The 19,852-nt window shown below is 46.1% G+C and overlaps 1 protein-coding gene across 2 annotated transcripts in view; it reads left to right on the top strand.

Annotated features, from left to right (window-relative positions):
* Positions 1-19,852, top strand: part of FOCAD (focadhesin) — a 1,730,079-nt gene that overhangs the window by 948,528 nt on the left and 761,699 nt on the right. For both annotated transcript variants that reach the window (XM_085634390.1, XM_085634400.1), the window contains exon 34: positions 655-732. In XM_085634390.1, the coding sequence (XP_085490516.1) occupies positions 655-732 (78 nt within the window). The remainder of the gene's footprint in view (positions 1-654; positions 733-19,852) is intronic.

Below are 19,852 nucleotides of genomic sequence, written 5' to 3'. Positions count from 1 at the left end.
GTGTGGCGTTTGTCCTCAGAGAACCATCAGTCAGCTTCACTGGTCAGAATTGTGCATTTTGCACTAGATAAATAAACAAAAATCTGAAGTGATGTCATGCATTTGGGACGAAGGCGTTGCTTTTTCTGTGGTTTTTATGATTGAGGTAATAGGTATTCATATAATGGGGCCTCAAGATATGTGCATCTATTTTGAAGATAGTTTCAAGTAATTTTTTTTAGCTTCGCAGTTTTCCCCCATATTATTACTGCTGTCACTTCCTGTGATATTCCCTCAGGATTGCCGCAGCCTGCTTTTTCATGGATATAGTCAAAGAGCCACTTCCTGTGATGTCTTCAAGTGCTAAATATGCTGTTTAGTCCATTTACCTATTTCTTTAGGACTTTACCCTGGCTCCCAGAGCTCATGACACTGCTTGCTTGTTGTACTATTACATTTTAGGAATTGAGAATATTTTCTGTATTTGTGCAGTTGAGAGATTTTGTATTTTAAATTTCATTGATGTGCAGCAAAATACGTTTCTCCGGGTTTATCATATAAGTAGCCTAAATATCCTATGTATGCCAAAATAATTTGCTTATTTGGACTTTAAGAATTGTTAAAACATTTTCTATATGTACCAGTGACACATTTGGATTTGCTTGTGTTTTTTAGGGGTGTCCCACAATGCAGCGCCTTGCTGCTGTCAATGGCTTGGTCGCTCTAGTGGGTTCAGAAAGCGGTTTTATACAGGTAAGCACAAAATAGATGAGCTCCATTTTAATGATGAATGTACATTTTTGTAATGACAATGTGCACATCAGATTCCAAGGTCATGAATACATTTGGAGGTATGGCAATATTCGTGCTAGTCATCGGCACATTGTTTTTGTGTGATCATTTTACTTAAGCATTTAGGGCACACCCTTCTTACACATGGCTTTTGTTTTTGTAATTCTGGCTGCTGTCCTCATCTTGCTCATGTGGTGGCGTGCGGGAATGCACTTGCCCAGCTATCATCACCCTACCTGAACTCCATCAGAGAATGATTCTTTGTCAGATCAGCGTGTTTGAATTCTGTTTAACTCCAGAGTGGTGGAGTCAAATATCTTAGTAACTGACAGCACACAGTACCATAATGCCACCTTTATGGAAGACAGAATGCTCAACTTTAATTGGCGCAACATTTTAAGTGCCTCCTTCACCTTCTTCTTAAATGGAAAGAGCCCTTGAAGGAAAGGAAGAGAGTTGAGAACAGAGACTGATGCAACAAAGATCAATACTGGACATCTTTTATGCTTTTCTCTAGTAGGAGACATTCAAAATTGAATTTCCTTGCTTTTTGTTTTTAGGCACTTCTAATGTATGTTTATAGCGTCAGCAAAAATATCAAACCACAGGACATATTCTCATGCCTTACTACTTGATGTATTTCACTGCTGCTAAGCTTTCTGTCGCTCAAGCGAAGGTCTGGTCTATTTAGGACACGGAAAAAGACCTATGGTTTCTCGTTGCTTTGTTTTAAATTCCTATAGTCATAATTTTTAAGTTGTCTATAAAAAATGTCTGTACATTCACCCATTAGCTAAGCAGACAATGTGTAAAGTAAACCACACTATTTAAGGCAAACAAAAACATTATTAAGCTGTCACAAGTAGACCATCAACATCAGAGCTTGACTGTCAGGCGTTTCCCCGATGGGCCAGAGGGGTGGGCGCCAGTTTCCGGCAGCGGAGGCCAGTGTTTTCACTGGGGGCCGGTTTTGCAGCAGTGCTGCAATATTGGCCCCCAGTAACAAAAGTGGAAGCGGTGCTTTTTACTAGCACCCCCTCCGCCCAGGACCAGTCGAGCAGCAATCAGCCAGTGCTGGTTGCTTTTTCCTAGTCCGGCCCTGATCAACATGCACGCAGTATACACTCTTTAAACCTCCTAAATTTTTCAAAGAACATGCACTAAACTGAATTTTGTCAGCTTGACCTCACATATAATTAATCAACTATACGATTGCCTCATCTGCAGTGCCTTTTACCAACCTAAATTCTCACAAAACTATTGATGTTGGTAGCAGATCTGAGCAATTGTCCCAAGTCATTGAGGTATGTTTCAGACTTCAAATTTGGCCCTAACTCCATTACTTTATAGTGAGAGTGATGTTCTGTTCAACTGTGGGCTAGTTCCTCAGATCTCTTAACTATTCATCCATTATGGGTACCCCGATTAGCCTTCTACTACAAGCAATCCTGCACTTTGCACACCTCAATCAGGTGTTCACATCATATACCCAGAGAGGTCTAGGCTTAAGTACCTAACAGGCTGACCACATATGGAAATAGTTCGCTCTCTGAGTATGAATTAATATTGAAATATCAATTTGGTAATGTAGATCACCATAAAGTACTAGACATGCATTAGTTTGAAACTGAGTTGTTTTGTTCACAGGTCTGATGTAAGTGTGTTCACTCCTCTCGCTTCTGTGTCACTGAGCTGTTCTTTCAAGCCCATACCCCAGTTTGCCCAGGTACTTTTTGTATTTGCACCTGGAGAGCACTGAAAAATATCTAACCCTGCTTATGGTACAGTCTAGGAAATCCTAATCAGGTTTTGCACAACACAATCACCAATACAGTCATCTACAAGAATTTGCCTTCTTGTACTGACCTGTCTGAAAAAAAAAATTTAAGCTTAAGAAGTGACTATCTATATATAGCTGCCCTAACCACAGACATACACCTCATCCTCTGTGATTCTCTAGAGAATCACCTGCAAACCGTGAAGCTACATTTTGTTGCAGCTTCCTCACCTTTTGAATATTTGCCAGGTATCCCGAAACTTTTTTGCAGTACCTCGACATGCCGTGCTGCTCTGCACTAACGCCGTTCCACTCTGGAAGTGATGTGCCGAGCTTAGATGGGTGGCACCCCTGTGGTCTGACATTGGTTCCTTACTTTCGGCACCACCAGATGTGCATCTGGAGCTCTCTTTTTTTTTTATCTCTCAGAGGCATTTACCGTAAAATGTTCAGTGTGCAAGGGATGTCACCCCCAAAAAGGGGGGTCTCGCACACACATATCTGTTACAGATTCTCACCAGCTATGCCTGTGGTGTGTGGGGGTCAGGCCACAAAGCCAAAGTCTCCAACAACTGTATGCCGATGAACCTGAAGGCCATCAGGGATAGCAAGCCAAAACTTTACATTGCCATGCATAAAAAGATCCTTGTCGGGACCGCTCCAAGTTGTAGTTTGTGCCAAAAATGTGATCCTGGTCCCATTCCCTGAGTAAACCAAGCCACTTTAGAGGCAACCTTCGTCATGGTCCAAACAGAAGGTTAAATTAAGAAAGAAGCACAAGAAATCAAAGCAAGGTTCTGACCCCTTGCGCCACTCGCATTCCCCTGAACAGGCACGGGGGCGGCACCACAACTCTCAATCTCGCTCCCTGAATTTTTAGCCAATCCGACAGCCGATTCCGGCACTACTTTAGTTTCTGGGACTAACAGCCACACAATCACTGGATCAAGAGCTGCACGTAGCCATGCTCTGGCTTTTTGTATCCCTACCAACTCCCTCTAGTGTGCCTTTGGGCCCCAAGGAGCCGAGAGGCTAACCATCTGGAGTATCACAGGCAGGTTGTAACCAGTTAGATTCTCTGAACCCGTCTTGCCTCCAGCTCCAGAACCTAACCTGCTTTCGACACCATGATCTACTCCGGGCCAAGGTGCTCCAATGCTGACTCCATCGACGCCGGAGAAGGAGGTCCCAATAGCTCTCTCTGAGGCGGAATCAATGCAAAACCAGCCTTGACAGAAGTTGCGTCCAATACCGCCCAAGGCGCCACTTACCCCCCCCCCACCAACATCACAACCACAAAAATTACTGCCTCAACAAGGAAGAACACTCGCTCGCTTTCAAGCATTCCCTTTCTGGTACGGACTCAAATAATGAATGTGACACGGGTGGTGAGTTCTTTCAACCCTACCAGGATGATAATTGGTACGATGACTAACAGGAGGCTAATGGTCTTGATACCACCACTTTGAATCAGCCTTGTCCCCTTTCACCTCTGGACCTCATCCTCTCTGTTAGAATTCAGGAAGGGACTCAAGACCTGGATGTTAAACTGAACCCTCCCCAAGAAGCAGGTTCTCAGAGCCTCACGGGTAATTAGCTGTGCTTTATAAGTTCTGTTTGATTGACTGACTTCCCCTACCTCAACAACTGGCTGTTGAAGGCAGTCTCACCCCATGCATCTTCAATCACCTCCAGACTACGCCGATCATCCTGTTATCCCTGGGGTTCACTGTCAATGTGCCAAAATCACACCTGACTCCTCAGTTGCTCCCTTTCATGTGAACCATTGTCGACAATGTTCAGTTTTGTGCCTTTCCCCTGGGAAAGAGAGTCCAGGACATTCAGGGTATGATCCTGATCTTTCAGCCTCAGTCCTGGTTTTTAGTGAGATCTACTTCTAAGGTTTCTGGGGCTAAAATGCGGACTCGACAATGGGATATGAACTTCCAGTGGGCTCAAGATCGAGGGGACATCTCCGACCATATCCATATTCCATAGGAGACTGCGAAAGACCTGCAGTCATGGTTGCTGGACTGCAATTGGGTCAGCAGTAGACCCCTCTGTCTACTCCAGCCAGAACTGACAGTAGTTCTGGTGCATTGCCTCTGGCTGGGACGCCCTCAGGGAGAGGTAAGGATCAGAGGCCTCTGGTCTCTGGCAGAGTTCCGTCTCCACATCAACCTTCTGGAGTTGAGGGCCATGCGGTTGGCGCTGAACGACTGCTTCCTCCTATCAAGGGGAGGGTGGTTCAGTTGCCTTTTGCATCCTGTTGGTCAAGCGTGCCAGGTGGCATAAGCGGGCTCCTTAGTGGGATATGAAGTCCCAGTAGGCTCAACATCAATGGGACCTCTCTGACCATGTTTAGCTTTCGTAGGAGACTGCGAAAGACCTACAGTGGTGGTTGCTGGATGGACTGCGATTGGGTCAGTGGCAGCCCTCTCTCTACTCAACCCAAACTGACAGTGGTGACTGATGCATCACCTCTGGTTGAGGTGACCACCTGGGAGAGGTAGAGATCAGAGACCACTGGTCTCCTGCAGTGTCCAGCCTCCACATCATCCTTCTGGAGCTGAGGGCCATGCACTTGGTGCTGAAAGCCTTGCTTCCTTCTGTCAAGGAGAGGCTTGTTCAGGTACTCACGGACAACTCCTGTGCCAGGTGGTTTACAACAAAGGGTGAGGTCTCAGGCTATATGCCAGGTATTATGCCAGGAGGTGCTGCATGTTTGGGAATGGCTAGACCTTCACAGAATTTTCCTGGTGATGAACCACCTGGTAGCTTCTTTGAACACCAGAGTGGGCAAACTCAGACTTTGGAGCCTAGCAGATCACTAGTGGCAGTTATACCCAGTAGTTGCGCAAGGCCTCTTCTGCTAGTGGAGAGATCCATGCCTTGATCTATTTCGCCATGGCAGAGAACGTGCAATTCCAGTGTTTCTGCTTGCTGGAGTTTCCTAAGCCTCTCTCGCATGGAGACACGTTTTGCCTAAAGTGGAACTTGGCCCCCCTGTATGCCTTTCTGACAATTTCCACTCCTGCCCAACTTCTCAAGAAGATCACGACCAAATGGACCCAAGTTAGGTGGCTCCGGATTGGGCACAGAGAGTATGGTATCCAGAACTCCTGGCGTGAGCATATATCCTCCGATCAGGCTGCTCTTCCGGGAGGACCTGTTGTCTCAACAACAGGGTAAGGTTCTGCGCCCTGGCATACATAATATCCACTGTCATGCTTGGAGATTGAGCAGCAACAGCTGAACAGCTTCAGCCCTCCTTCAGATGGGGTTGATGTCATCTTGGCAGCTAGGCGTTCCTAGACGAAAACTTTATACTCCTGTCATTGGGACAAATTAATTTTGTCTCATGCCTGGCAAGACTTTGCTTTGGGCACCTTTCGGCCCTTTGGCCTTATTACAGTTGCCAGATCAGTCCTCCTTGTTTAATCACCAGTTGTGATGTAATTTCTGATAGGGCTACAATATATGTTTCCTCGTACTTCTTTTGTAATGTCCCAATGCAACCTTAATTTGGTCCTCACTTATTTGGTGTGCACTTCGTTTGAGCCGTTTCACAGCTGCCCCTTACAGCTCCTTGCTATAAAGACAGTATCTGAAAGAGACACGTTAGTGATAGATTCCTTACCTTAGAATATACCCAGGCATCAGACTGGATCCGGAAAGTTTTGCTAGCAGTACCCCTGCGCGTCAGTAGGTGGCGTCGTGCAGCTCCGCTTCAGTCGCTGGCATCATGAGCGCCGAGATGACGCCACGGAGACTACTTAGGCGCCACCCATGCACGCTGACATCAGTTCTTTCTTTTTCCGCGCCAGTAAGCGCAGATCCGGATTGAGCACGTACCTTAGTCACTTTTTGACTACTCTTTTGAGACTTTTGTCCAGGGATGCCTGGATTTAAGTCTTGTGGGGCCTGCCGTCGCAACATGTCCGTGGCGGACCCCCACGATGTTTGCCTCTACTGCCTGGAGACCGACCACGACTTCCGGTCCTGCCGGGACTGTCGGGCCATGGCCCCGAAGGCGCTGAGGGAGCGGCACCGGAAGCTGCTGGAGGCCCGGCACTCATCCCAACACCGCTCCAGGCACCGTTCCCGGGACTGCTCAAGGGGCCGCAGTCGTTGCTCCTCGGGCTCCAAATCTTTGCCCTCGGATTCCGGTAAGCGACGACATAAAAAGAAGTCGAAGAAGAGGGTTCGCTCTTCGACGTCCCCCCGTCGGTCCACGGATGCGGACGAGGAGGACAGGGGCTCCTTTGGAGCCTGTGAGTCCCGTTGCCTACCCGCCTTATCCGAGTCCGTCGGGGCGACTCCCGAACAGGTGCAAGAATTTCTTGCCCCCATGGACCGCCTTTTTAGGCCTCGGGCTCCCGCCGGCGCGCCTTCGGGCCCCGCGGTCCCGTGTCCAGATCCTGTTGGGCCGTCGGCAGCTCCAGCTTCGGCGCCACAGGATCCTACGCCGTTGGCTCCGGCACCACGAGGTCCGGCCCCAGCGCCGCCTCCGGCGCCGCAGTGGGTGCCATTCGTTCCACCCTTGCCCCGGTTCCAGGACCATTTTGTTCCTGCCTGGGATCCGCATTGGGACACGGTGCCGGCCCGACCCCGGCCGGCGCCGTTTGCGGCGCTGTTTCAAACGCTGTCTGTCCCTTCTCCGGCTCCTGCTCTACCGCTGCGGCCGGTTCCTCCTGCAACAGAGGTGGAGGATGACTGGGAGGGGTCCGAGGACCCTCTTGCCCGTCAGTGTGACTCCGAGCAGGACTGGGCGGACGATCTGGAGTACACTGGCGACCTCGATGCCTCTCCTCCGCCTACGATGGAGGAGGGCGCTTCCTATACGATGGTGCTCCGTCGGGCTGCTGAGGTCCTCAGCCTGGATCTTCCTACGGTGACCCTCAAAACTAACCTCCTCACTGAGGTGCTCCAGACAGCGTCTACTTCGTCAGAGCCATTGCTTCCCTTCAACAACGCCCTCACCGACGTCCTGTTGGGCACTTGGTCGCGGCCGGCCACGGGGGCCCCTGTGGATAAGAATGTCGCTAGATGTCACTGTCCGGCACCTGGTGTCCCCGCGTTTCTGACCACTCATCCCACGCCTGAGAGTCTGGTCATCCAGGCCTTGACGTCGCAGAGTGCCTTTCCCACGGCTCCGCCAGATAAGGACTCTAAGAAGCTGGAACAGTTTGGTAAGCGGTTGTTCTCGTCGGCCAGCTTGGGGCTGCGGTCGATAAACACCGCCTGCTTGTTGGGGCTGCTATTCCCACGCGGTGTGGGATACAGTGGCTCAGGTGTTACCTCAGTGTCCTGAGGAGGTCCATGCTGTGCTTTCCCAGGCGGCTGTGTCGCCACACCTGGTTGCAGGACACTAGGTTCTCACCTGACGTCCAGAGTTCTCTCATGGACATGCCCTTTGATGGCACTCGCCTGTTTGGCGATAAGGCCGACAGTGCACTGGAGCGCTTTAAGGACTCGCGGGCCACGGCCAAGTCCTTGGGTCTTTCCACGAAAAGCCCAGCCACTCCTGGGTTTCGTTCCTTTCGTGGCCAAGGCAGGGGCGCCCAGGCACGTTCCTTCAGAAAGTCTGAGCAGAACCAGCCTCAGCACGGCCGCAGACGCGGCTTCCGCAGGGACGGCTCTGTGAATCAGCGTGGGGGGCAGTCCACCTTCACCTCCGCCCCCGCTGCTTCTACCTCCAAACCATCCTAATCCGAGCTTTGTGGAGCACCCCACGCCATTGGGTGGCAGGATTCGCCATCACCTTCCCCACTGGCACGCTGTCACATCAGAAAAGTGGGTGTTGCAGATCATCCGCAAGGGTTACTCGCTTCCCTTTCAGTCCACCCCTCCAGCCATGCTACCTCGGTACCACCGCATGTCGGGGGAACACTTAGCGACTCTCCAGCAGGAAGTTACAGCCCTCTTGTCCAAGGGGGCCAGAAGTAGGGAGTGGTTGTTATTCCCACTACTTTCTGGTCCCCAAGAAGGACAAAGGGGGTCTGCGTCCCATCTTAGACCTCCGGAACGTCAACCGCTTCCTTCGGAAGGAGAAGTTCAAAATGCTGACTCTGGCTCAGGTCTTGGCTGCCCTCGACCCTGGAGACTGGATGGTAGCGTTGGACTTGCAGGACGCATATTTCACATCCCCGTCCTGCCGGCCCACCGGCGTTACCTGCAGTTCACGGTCGGCCAGGAGCATTTTCAGTTTGCCATGCTCCCCTTCGGCCTTACCAGCGCCCCTCGGGTGTTCACGAAAGTGATGGCGGTGGTCGCGGCTCATCTGCGCAGGTCAGGGGTGTCAGTCTTCCCTTACCTCGACGACTGGTTGTTGAAGGTTGGCTCGTCCCAGGCAGTCGTCTACCACCTTCAGACTATGGCCGACCTCCTGCATTTGCTGGTGTTCTCCATCAACGTGCCGAAGTCGCACCTGAGTCCCTCTTAGAAGCTCCCCCTCATTGGAGCGGTTCTGGATTCGACGCTGTTTCGGGTTTATCCTCCCGATCAGCAATCCGGGATATTCAGGCTATGATTCCGATCTTTCAGCCTCTGTCCCAGGTTTCAGTCAGGATGACCCTCCGGCTCCTGGGCCTGCTAGTGCAACATGTCAGATGGCATATGCGGGCTCTGCAGTGGGACCTGAAGTTCCAGTGGCGCAGCATCAGGGTAACCTCTCCGATCATGTCCAGATCTCGGAGTGCACTTCATGACAATTGCAGTGGTGGCTCACGAATCGCAATTGGGTCATTGGCAAGTCCCTCTCCCTTCCCCAACCGGAGCACACAGTGGTGATGGATGCGTCCCTCCTGGGATGGGTAGACCACTTGGGAGAGGCGGAGATCAGAGGCTCCATATCAACCTTTTGGAGCTTCGGGCAATCCGACTTGCACTGAAGGCATTCCTTCCCTCTGTCCGGGGAAGTGTGGTGCAGGTATTCATGGACACCGCCACCGCCATGTTGTATTGCAACAAGCAGGGCGGGGTGGTGTCCTGGACCCTATGTCAGGAGGCTCTGCGCCTCTGGACATGGCTGGAACATCAAGGCATCACCTTGGTGGTTCAACACCTGGCAGGTTCTCTGATCGCCAGGGCAGACAAACTCATCCGCCGGTGCTTGATGGATCATGAATGGCGTCTGAACTCGGATGTGGTGCAAGGTCTCTTTTTGCAGTGGGGGGATCCTTGGTTAGATCTATTCGCCACCGAAGAGAACGCGCAATGTCATCAGTTCTGCGTGTTGGAATTTCCAAGGCGGCGCTCGCTAGGCGACGCTTTTCATCGCGAGTGGAGTTGCGGTCTGTTGTACGCCTTTCCGCCTATACCACTTCTGCCCAGGGTGCCGAAGAAGATTCGGCGCGACCGGGCCCAAGTCATCCTTATGGCTCCAGATTGGGCACGAAGATACTAGTATCCTGAGCTACTCAGCATGGCGATCGATCCCCCGATCCGTCTGCTTCTTCGGGAGGATCTTCTGTCGCAGCAGCAAGGGACGGTCCTCCACCCGAAACTGTCCAGCCTCCACCTCCATGCGTGGAGATTGAGCTGCGACAGTTGACAGCTTTTGATCTTCCTCCCGAAGTCTGTGATGTCATTCTGGCAGCCAGGCGTTCCTCCACTAAAACGGTGTACGCCTGCAGGTGGAACAAGTTTGTGCCATGGTGCACAGCTAAGGCTGTGGATCCCCTCTCTTCCCCTCTTTCCGAAGTCCTCCTGTTCCTTCTTTCTTTGGCCCAGCAGGGCTCTGCTCTGGGCACTGTCAAAGGTTATCTTTCGGCCATCTCCGCCATTCTAAGGCTTCCAGATCAGCCTTCTCTCTTTAAGTCCCCGGTTGTTAACCGTTTCCTGAAAGACATTACGCACACGTTTCCTCCCGTGCCGTTCATTATGCCTCAGTGGGACTTAAATCTTGTCTTGACCTATCTGATGTGCACTCCTTTTGAGCTCCTTCATACCTGTCCTTTACGTCTTCTCACTCTCAAGACGGCTTTCCTGGTAGCTATCACCTCTGCCAGAAGAGTGAGTCAGCTCCAGGCTCTTTCTTACAAACCTCCTTTCCTTTCTGTTCATCCGGACAAGGTGGTTTTAAGGACCCGTCCTTCTTTTTTGCCAAAGATTGTCACGCACTTCCACATCGGGCAGACCTTCACTTTGCCCATCTTCTTTCCGCCTCCGCATCCTTCAAAAGAGGAGGAGAGGCTCCACCGTTTGGACCCAAAATGTGCGCTCTCGTTCTATCTGAAGCGCACACAGCAGTTCCGGGTGGATGACCAGCTCTTTGTTGGCTATGTGGGCGCCAAAAAAGGTCGGACCGTGCACAAGCGATCCATCTCTCGGTGGGTCGTTCTGTGCATCAAGGCATGTTACTCGTTGGCTAAGAAGGAGCCTCCTGTGGGGCTGCGTGCCCATTCTACCAGGGCGACGGCAGCCACTACTGCCTTGGTACGCGTCGTCCCCTTGCAGGACATTTGCCAGGCGGCTATGTGGGCCTCGCTGCACACGTTTACCAAGCATTACTGCCTTGACAGTCAGGTCCGGAGAGACTTTGGACGTTCTGTTCTCCGTGACTTTCTGGTGTAATCTTGTTCGCAGACTCACCACCGGGGTTGGTATTGCTGGGGTATCAATTCTAAGGTAAGGAATCTTATCACTAACGTGTCTTTTTCAGATGCACAAGTTACTACTTGTGTAACGATATATCTGTAAGAGACATTAGTTAGTGATAGATTCCTTACCGCCCCACCCATCCTCCCCGTTCTGCGAACTGATTCCTAGGGTTAAGGTCATCCCTTTCAGGGCCCTAGTTTCATGGCACCAGTGGTCAGTTTCTTGCATGGCTCTGCGTTCCTGGCGCGGAAAGTCGTGTACAGAACTGACGTCAGTGCCCATTGGTGGCGCCGAAGTAGTCTCCGTGAAGTCACCTCAGCGCTTACGATGCCAGCGACGGACGTGGAGCCGCACGACGCCACCTACTGACGCGCAGGGGTACTGCTAGCAAACCTTTTTCGGATCCAGTCTGACACCTGGGGATATTCTAAAGTAAGGAATCTATCACTAACTAATGTCTCTTACAGATGTATCGTTACACAAGTAGTAACTTGTGCGTCACCATCACCTCGGCACAGCGTGTGAGTGAGCTTCAGGTCCTTTGTGTTAATCCATCATACACTACCTTCTTTCCTGTCAAATTCGTTCCGTGGACTGAGCACCATTGCTTTTGAAGGTTGTGATGCCATTCCATTTCAAACTATCATCTTGCTGGTGATCTATGCTCTACCTCACTCCTTTAAGGAAGAGAAGAAGCTCCATCGCTTGGATTTCAAATGACTGCTCAGTTTTTACATTGATTGTGCCAAGAAACACAGGATGAATGAACAGCTATTTATTGGGTTCTCTGTAGTGACAAAAGGCATGGTAATGCAGAGAAGCACCATCTCTTGCTGGATTGTACGCTACATTAAGATTTGCTAAACATTAGCCAAAAAGCAGCCATCAGAAAGACTGTGTACTCATTCTACCAGGGTAAAACGCTGCTACCTCTGCGTTACCACGTGAAAGCAATATTGCCCTAACAGTCAGGTTCTCTGAGAAGGTCATTTTGCCCGCTCGGTTCTGCAGGTCTTTCTGTTTTGAGTTCATTTACAGACTTACCTCCAACTAGATACTGCTTTGGTATCTATTCAAAAGGTTCAGAATCTATGGTCAGGATTCTCTATCAGAAGAACAAGTTACTTAACATCGATAATGCTCTTTATAGTAGAGAGACTATCTGGCCGCAGATTTCTCATCAACCCTCCCTTCCTCTATTAATAAGACCCCAAGTCAAGGAATATACCCACTGGTCATGCCCAATTTGCATCTTAGAGCTCTACGTCTAGGGGCACGGACAGCTGGAAAGCAACTGACATCAGCACGCAGGGGTGGCACCTATATAAGCTCGCACGTCATTTCTGTGGCAGAGAGGAATCCGTGCGGAGCCGCATGGCACCACCTGATGTTGCACCGAGCACTGCTGAAAACTTTCCAGATCCAGTTTAACGCCTGTGTAATATTCAAAAGGTGAGGAATATGCGACTAGACACAGTCTCTACCAGAAAGAGTGTTACCGAAGGTAAGTAACTTGTTGGTCTGTCCCACTGGTTCTGTCATAATTGTCCCAAAACTTCACAACATTCTCCAGTGCTGTGATAAAAGCTTGATTCTTCTAAGTTGATCTGTTGTTGGATAACTATGATAAGCATGAGCATTGCTGCACTACTTATTTGGTATCTGGGTGATGGCAGGGTCAGACCGGCTCGTAGGGCCATCTGGCAGTCCTAGAAGGGCTAGTTTGACAGTTCAGTGTGTGAACTGCATGTTTTTGGCAGTTTGTGGGCCTGTGTTATTGTCTGCTGGGCCGGTATTTAATGTGGATTACCCTAAGATCACCAAAAATATTGCCTGCGGCAAGCACTAATCCTTATAGTTTTCCATACCTTGCGGAAAACCTATTAAACATGTCTGTACAAGTTCAAAACTACTCTGATTACCAAATGTTGCACTCTTTTTTGGCTAACTGATTTGGCTTCATGGGATACTTTTATTTTCGTGCATGGTCCAATTTTCTACCCAACTCAACACTGGGTGCCCTCTCTTGAACCAGTGCACAACTTGTTTATGTTTAAGTTGAGCCACCTAGAGGGTGGCTCAAAATCAGGAGCACCTGTAAATTATGAACTAGAAATAGCACTATCACGCCCCAAGCCACAGTACAATTGTGGTTATCATCTTCTCCAATCTTGAAAAGTAAATCACAGAAATAAGACCCCGGTATGAACATTTGCATTTACTGAAAAAAAAAGATTGGGCAACATTGTTATTTCGTACCAAGCTAGCAACCCTACCCATCAATAAAAGGGAAATCCGCAGCCAAAATGTAACATTTTTTCCAGATGAGTCTCCTAATGCCCTCAGAATAAATATCACCCAAAGGCACACAATCATAATACCTCTTTGAAAAAGTTTTCTTAACTTTCAGCACATTCTGTGTGAAGTATGATAATATTAGGACCTATGCAAAGTCATGAAAGAATGGGCTTCTATATCTGGCTTCCTACGGGATAGTGTATATTTCCTCCAAATGTAGCCAGTATTTCCCCTGGATATGGGCAGGAATTGATTTGGATCCAGAATCCTGTGTGCTCCTTCTTTAGACAGGCCACCAGATTTCAGAACTTCCATTGTCTACCTTTCTTAGGAAACCTCCAAGATTGGCCTCTCTGTGTTTTCAGACCAAAAAGTAGCCTGATGTGAACCTCTCTATGGCAGGTGAGGAGCCTGGCCATGCTGGGTGCCTGGTTGAAGGCATCATCTGACTGCGTGCCAGCACCCCTTCCCTCCAGGCTGTGTGACTACCTCCTGTTCTGATTAGCTGGTGCTTACACAATGTGTAATGGAGCCTAAAGTGATGTTGAGTTGCCTTTTGATGGTAAACAATATCTGTAGCTGATACATTCAATGTTGCCAACCTGTCTTTGTGTTTCTTTAAAGTTTTATATAGTGCGAAACAGACCAGAGAAATCGGGTATCAGAGCGCTTTACATGAACACCAGTCACGTTACATGAGGACACATTAATTCTTTTTGTTAGGCACGGGAGATTAAGTGATTTGCCCAGAATCACAGGATGTTTTAGCGTCATTGCAGAGACTCGAACCCAGTTCCCCAGCTTCAAGGTCGACCGCTCTAGCCGTAAGGCTGCATCCTTTGCCATAGCCTGTGTTGATGCTGTTAAGTTGGTGGGTGCATGCACAGATGCAATACTGTGCATGGTGTATGCTCCAGTAATGGACGAGATGTGCTTGTATTTTCCTTCCACAGGCTTGTCTGGAGCATTGCATCTTCAGTCACGTCTCCGCAAGCGCTCCAAAGGGTACTCTGACTTAACAACAATTTTCTTCAGCTCATGTGTTTTAACTACTAGTACTTGAAAGAAGTACCAGTGCTTGAAAGAAAACGGTCTCAGATGTTATTTTTTTTTATTTTTGGGAATCCCAGGGCAATGGATGGTCAGCCATTAGTTCATAATTATATAAATCAAATGTCATTAGGTGGCAGTCATTACATTGGGAGAACCTTTACTGTGTAGTTATTTAAATTTGGAGTGCTTTTACTTTGCAGGTAAGTTGGTAAGAATAATGTTAAAATCTGAATCTATGTATATATGTAAATGTGTATATGCACACATATGTATATAATATGTATTTTGATAATTATTCTAATGTTACATTTAATTAAAAATAATAAATATTAACCTAATATGATTTTCAAAATAAATGAATATTACTTTTAATTAAATTAATTTTTAATTGACTTAATGTTGTGTAATTGTAAACTATCCATCCCTGAATCCTATATTTAAGTGTGTTTATATATGCATATGTATATAAATACACATAAATATATATATTTTTTAATTATTCTGTTTTTTGTTATCAAAAAAGAATATATTAATATTACTTCTATTTTAAATGTATTTATTTTTCATTGACTTAATGTAAAGTCATTATAAACTTCCCATCCTTGAACCCAAAAACACCTTACTACTTAAAATCTCACTACCCTGTACACTTCCCAACCCTGAACTCCAAAAACGTCCTACTACGCCAATATTCAGCCCATCCCTGAATACTAAAAAACAATCCTAAATACTCCTAACTATTCCTTTACACTACACATCCCAGAAAATGCTTACTGCTACTATACACTACCAAACCCTAAAAACTTCTTACTACCATTCCCAAAAATGTTAAAAACCTCTACCCATTCAAACCATATAACCATATGTTGAATAATTTTTTTAATATATGTGTGTGTGTGTGTGTGTGTGTGTGTATATATATATATATATATGTGTGCAAACAAATGTTGTTACCTAAAATAATAACCAAGTAATTTACCTGCGTAGGAAAAAAAATGAAAACCTACTTGCGATGTAAAGACAACGCCCGATTTAAGGCTTATGATGTAATGACTCTCAAGGTAACACTTGCAAAGTAATTGTAGCATACCCAAGGTGTTGCATGTCTGTTTTCCTGAACAGTTTTATGTGGCTATCAATATTAACCTGCTTAAATCTAGTCTCTTCCAGATATTTAAAGTCTGAGTACACAATCATAATTTATTCTGTTATCACTGAGCCTGTTGGCTGTCTTCATTGGAGTAAAACAATATGGTAGAACTTTATAGACTTCGAAATCTTATGTGAGGTTTCATCAATGAACCTTTGGTTGGGAGGTTGTGGTTGGTGTCCTTGTAATTTTGTTGGTGGCACTGAGGTGGTAGACCTTCTAGATTCTCATTTCCAAGTTTACATTTTGGAATAGAATTATAGTCACTCTTTGGCGAGGCTCTATGAGATGGCCTAATTTGTCTTTTTTCTGTTACTGCCCGGAGGAAGATGGTTTACTTGGAGTAGAACTCAAAATGAGGAGTTTGTAAGGGTATTCCGACAAAAATGTAATTAAAAATATCGCGGGTCACAAATATTGTGTCAAAAATATTTTCCGACAGAATATAGAATGTAGAATATTTTGTTGTTGTTACTTAACTGTTTTTTCCAAATTTAGTAGTAGATGATATTGTTTTATTTAATATAGTTGTAAAAAAATATCGTTTTTTAGTTTGATAAATATTTGGATTTTCTAGTATTATAGGGATTAGTATTGTAATAATATGTGTTCAATTTGTTTTAGTATAGATTGTAAGTTTTTATATAATGTTTATTAAATTAGAAAGTGTTAATTTAGTAGGAAGTCTGGTTTGTAGGGCATTAGAGTGTAGAGTTTCTTAAAATGTAATTTGTTTTGAATTTATATTTTTTTATGTAATTTATTTTTCAATTGATAGTTCTGTAAAAATGACTTTATTTTTTATTTTGCAGATTAATCAATTTTTTTATTACATTTATTTAATAAATTATCAATTAATTTTATGTTGTTTTAATGTGAAATATTTCACTTAATTCCATGTAATGCGTTTTCATTTTTATAATTTATTTTTTCAAATTAAGTTTATTCATTTTTAGGACAGTAGGAAGAGAATTGGTTTAATGTAACATGTGTAATATTTTTCTAAATGTTTATTATTTATTTACTTTTTTATTATTTATTTGTAATTAATTTTTTGTTCTTTGTTTTTATTTTTTTTACATTTAATTAATACATTTATTCGTTTAAATATTGTTTACATTTTTTTTCTTTTGCCCAACTTTTAAATGCTTTATTTAAAAAAATTAGGAGTGGGAATACTAAATCTGACCGCTCCAAAGGTCCTACCCTTTCCTTACTGTTTCTTACTTTGGAATAGGAATAGTAAACCTGACCCCTCTGTCGTCCAATGTGCTATCCATATGCTTTGATTCTTTAGCTTGGAGATTACATTAAGTTATGGATCATTGTCTCACTGACATATCCTTCCTGGGGAATGTTCGTATTTTATTAGGAAACACAGAGGTGCAACACAAGTTATTTGGCTAGGATTAGTCTGGTTTCATTGACTGTCCAGGGTTTACTTCAGCCTAGAAAGAAGAAATCCATTCTCAAAAGAAACGAATTGACCTAGCTGATAATTTGTCCTCTCTTTAGGAAACTTATCTTCTTTGACTCCTTCATCTATGAGAAAAGGGGAGTTGCTGTTTCAGGCAATGTATTGTTTGAATTTAGCTAAGGATTCGTCTTTAGAGGCCCCAAAGATAGATATGTTGGAATAAGGGGCTATTTATGTTGTAAAGTTATTATACATAGTTTGTTCTATACTATAATGAGAAACAGGTTAAGTATTTTGCAGATATCTTTTATAATACGATTATTGAAAGAGACTTTAACTGAGTATTATATCCACTTATATGTAGATCACATCCCCATATCACTAGTTATATGAGGACCTCAGCCTCACTACTGACTGGCGTAGACGACTTAGACTTTTGAAATATTTCTGGATGTCGGTGTGTCTGAAAAATGTTTTGCAAATTACTGGGAAAAATCTAATACCTGATGGGTTTTTCTTTCTAGTGGTGAAAAAGTGAAACACAATGTAATTTTGTCAGAAATTCACCTGAAAGCATCATGTCATCACTGCTATCTACTGATAGATGTAGCACGCCTCAGTTTGTCAGGAGATGGTCCAGGGTGTGGAAATGTTGGCATGCTGCTGAAACACCCTCTACTCAAGAAAATCGTAAAGGGAGTGATTAAATAATAGTTTGAATTCATTACTGAAGAGGAAATATTATAATACAGTATTCGATTACTTGAAGCCATTACTGGCTGTGAGTGCTTGAAAATAAGTGCCAGTTCACCATTTTTCCCCAGGACCTTTTTTCTCTCTCAGAGAAAAAAGTCCTACAGAACCTTTTGGAAACAAAGAACAGTGTTATAACTCTCACCCCGTAAAAGGTCATAATTCAAGCTGTGATTGTGATGGGCAACTCTTCATCATGGACCTCCACAATATTTGGTTATGGCACCAAGGCAAGACTCAAGGTGGTGCAAGCTGTGTTACAAGTTACCATCAAGGAACACAAAGCCACACTGTTCATGGCCCGTGACGATTGTCTGGCTTGACGTCTGTCATAGGTAAGATCTAAGTCCCTTTAAGGCTCGTCTCGTAGTCAAAATTCTCGAAGGAAAAGAGACTAAGACATTTCCATCATTTTCAAAAGGCAAATTCCCCGCTGCAATACCTGCTGAGTCATCCTCCGAGCCAGAGTTGGTGAAGTTCACTCCTCCCAAGGAACCACCACCAGTGGCACTGTCAACCGCTTCCATCCCAGGGCCCCTGCCGGCACCTAAGCCTTTGATGCTTTTCCTGCCTCTGACCTACCTGAGTTCCATGCGCTGAGGGCCTATCCAACCTTCTTTTTAAAGCCAATGTTCAAGATGTTTAGGCATGCATTGGCCCCCTCTATTGCACCTTCAGGACCATTTGAGGTTCTGTTCAGGGTTTTGCATGGCACCATACGTCCCCCCTGTTCTTCATGGAGTGTCTCTTCTCTTTCTGGTGCCATTGCAATGCTGAGCTCCCTCACCAATTAAACTCCCCAACCCCTCCCTGTGTTGCTGAATTGGGGGCCTTGAAGCCAGCACCACCAGCACCTTCTTTGGAGCAGCCCTCGCAAAAATTGGGGATATCTTACAGAGATCCATATGGAAGCTCTGTGGATAGTGGAGGAGTAATGGTTTAGACATGAATGGAGAGAAGCTTCCTGTCACTGTTATTGGCATAATGTGCATAAAATATTCAGTTGTGATCCGGACCCACTCCAGATTCCTGACATATGATATGATTTAGACAACCGCAGTGAGGCAGACAACTTGCTTTCTTCCCTTTCATCTGCACAGGAGACTATTTAGCTCTGCAAAATGTGAGTGTATTGGATATGTCTCCTGAAATGAAAATGGCTGGCTGGCTCCCCCTGAGGTGCCCTCTTTTCATACAATGCTGTGGAAAGTGGCTGATATTCTGAAGGCCCCCTATCCCTCCCTACTATGGAAGTCAAACCGAACCTCTTTATCAAGGTCCTACAACCGTCATCTGCATCATTTGAGGCTTAACTAACTTTTGATGACTCCCTCTTACATCAGCTGGCAGCTACATTGAAAAAGTCACTTCAGCCTCTGCAATTAACTTTCGGATTGTTAGAAGGTCCACAGTTGTGCCTGGGCACCAGCCCCTCTGGTCCCAGAATCCCTCTCTGGAAAGTCTGAATGTGCAGGGCTCCTGCAGCTCAAGACAGAAGAACCCTGGAGTCTTTCCTATAGCATAATCAGATAGAGATCAAAAAAGCTGTAACCAGTAGGGAAAAATATTTTTGGGCATGCAGTTTAGCACTCATATTGCTGAATGCAGGATGTTTGATGGGAGATGGCTCAGCTGGTGATACTTAGTCATCGCAAACGTAATAAGATGATGGACGGAGTGCTGAAACTTTTCAGACAATCACCCCAGTCACAAATCTGGGATGAATTAATCCTCGTTCTTCTGCTTACTAAGCCACCCAATTTCGATCCAGCCATATGCAAATCAGTCTTGACCATGCACCTCATGGGAACGGCCCAGCCCAAACTTCCAGGCCAGGTCCTCCCTGGACCAGAAACGAGCATCCTGGGACCGGTTTAGGGGTATTACCCCTCATCAGCCAGGCTTGCTTGATTCCAGTGGCAAAGTGATCTAGGGACCCACGTCTGGGCATACCCTGGCCACTTAGGACAAACATAGCAAACACAATAAGGTGATGGACAGAGTGCTGAAACTTTTCAGACACTCACCC

The sequence above is a fragment of the Triturus cristatus genome, chromosome 2_1, assembly GCF_964204655.1.
Source record: "Triturus cristatus chromosome 2_1, aTriCri1.1, whole genome shotgun sequence".
NCBI lineage: Eukaryota > Metazoa > Chordata > Amphibia > Caudata > Salamandridae > Triturus > Triturus cristatus.
This window is presented reverse-complemented; position numbering and strand designations above follow the sequence as displayed.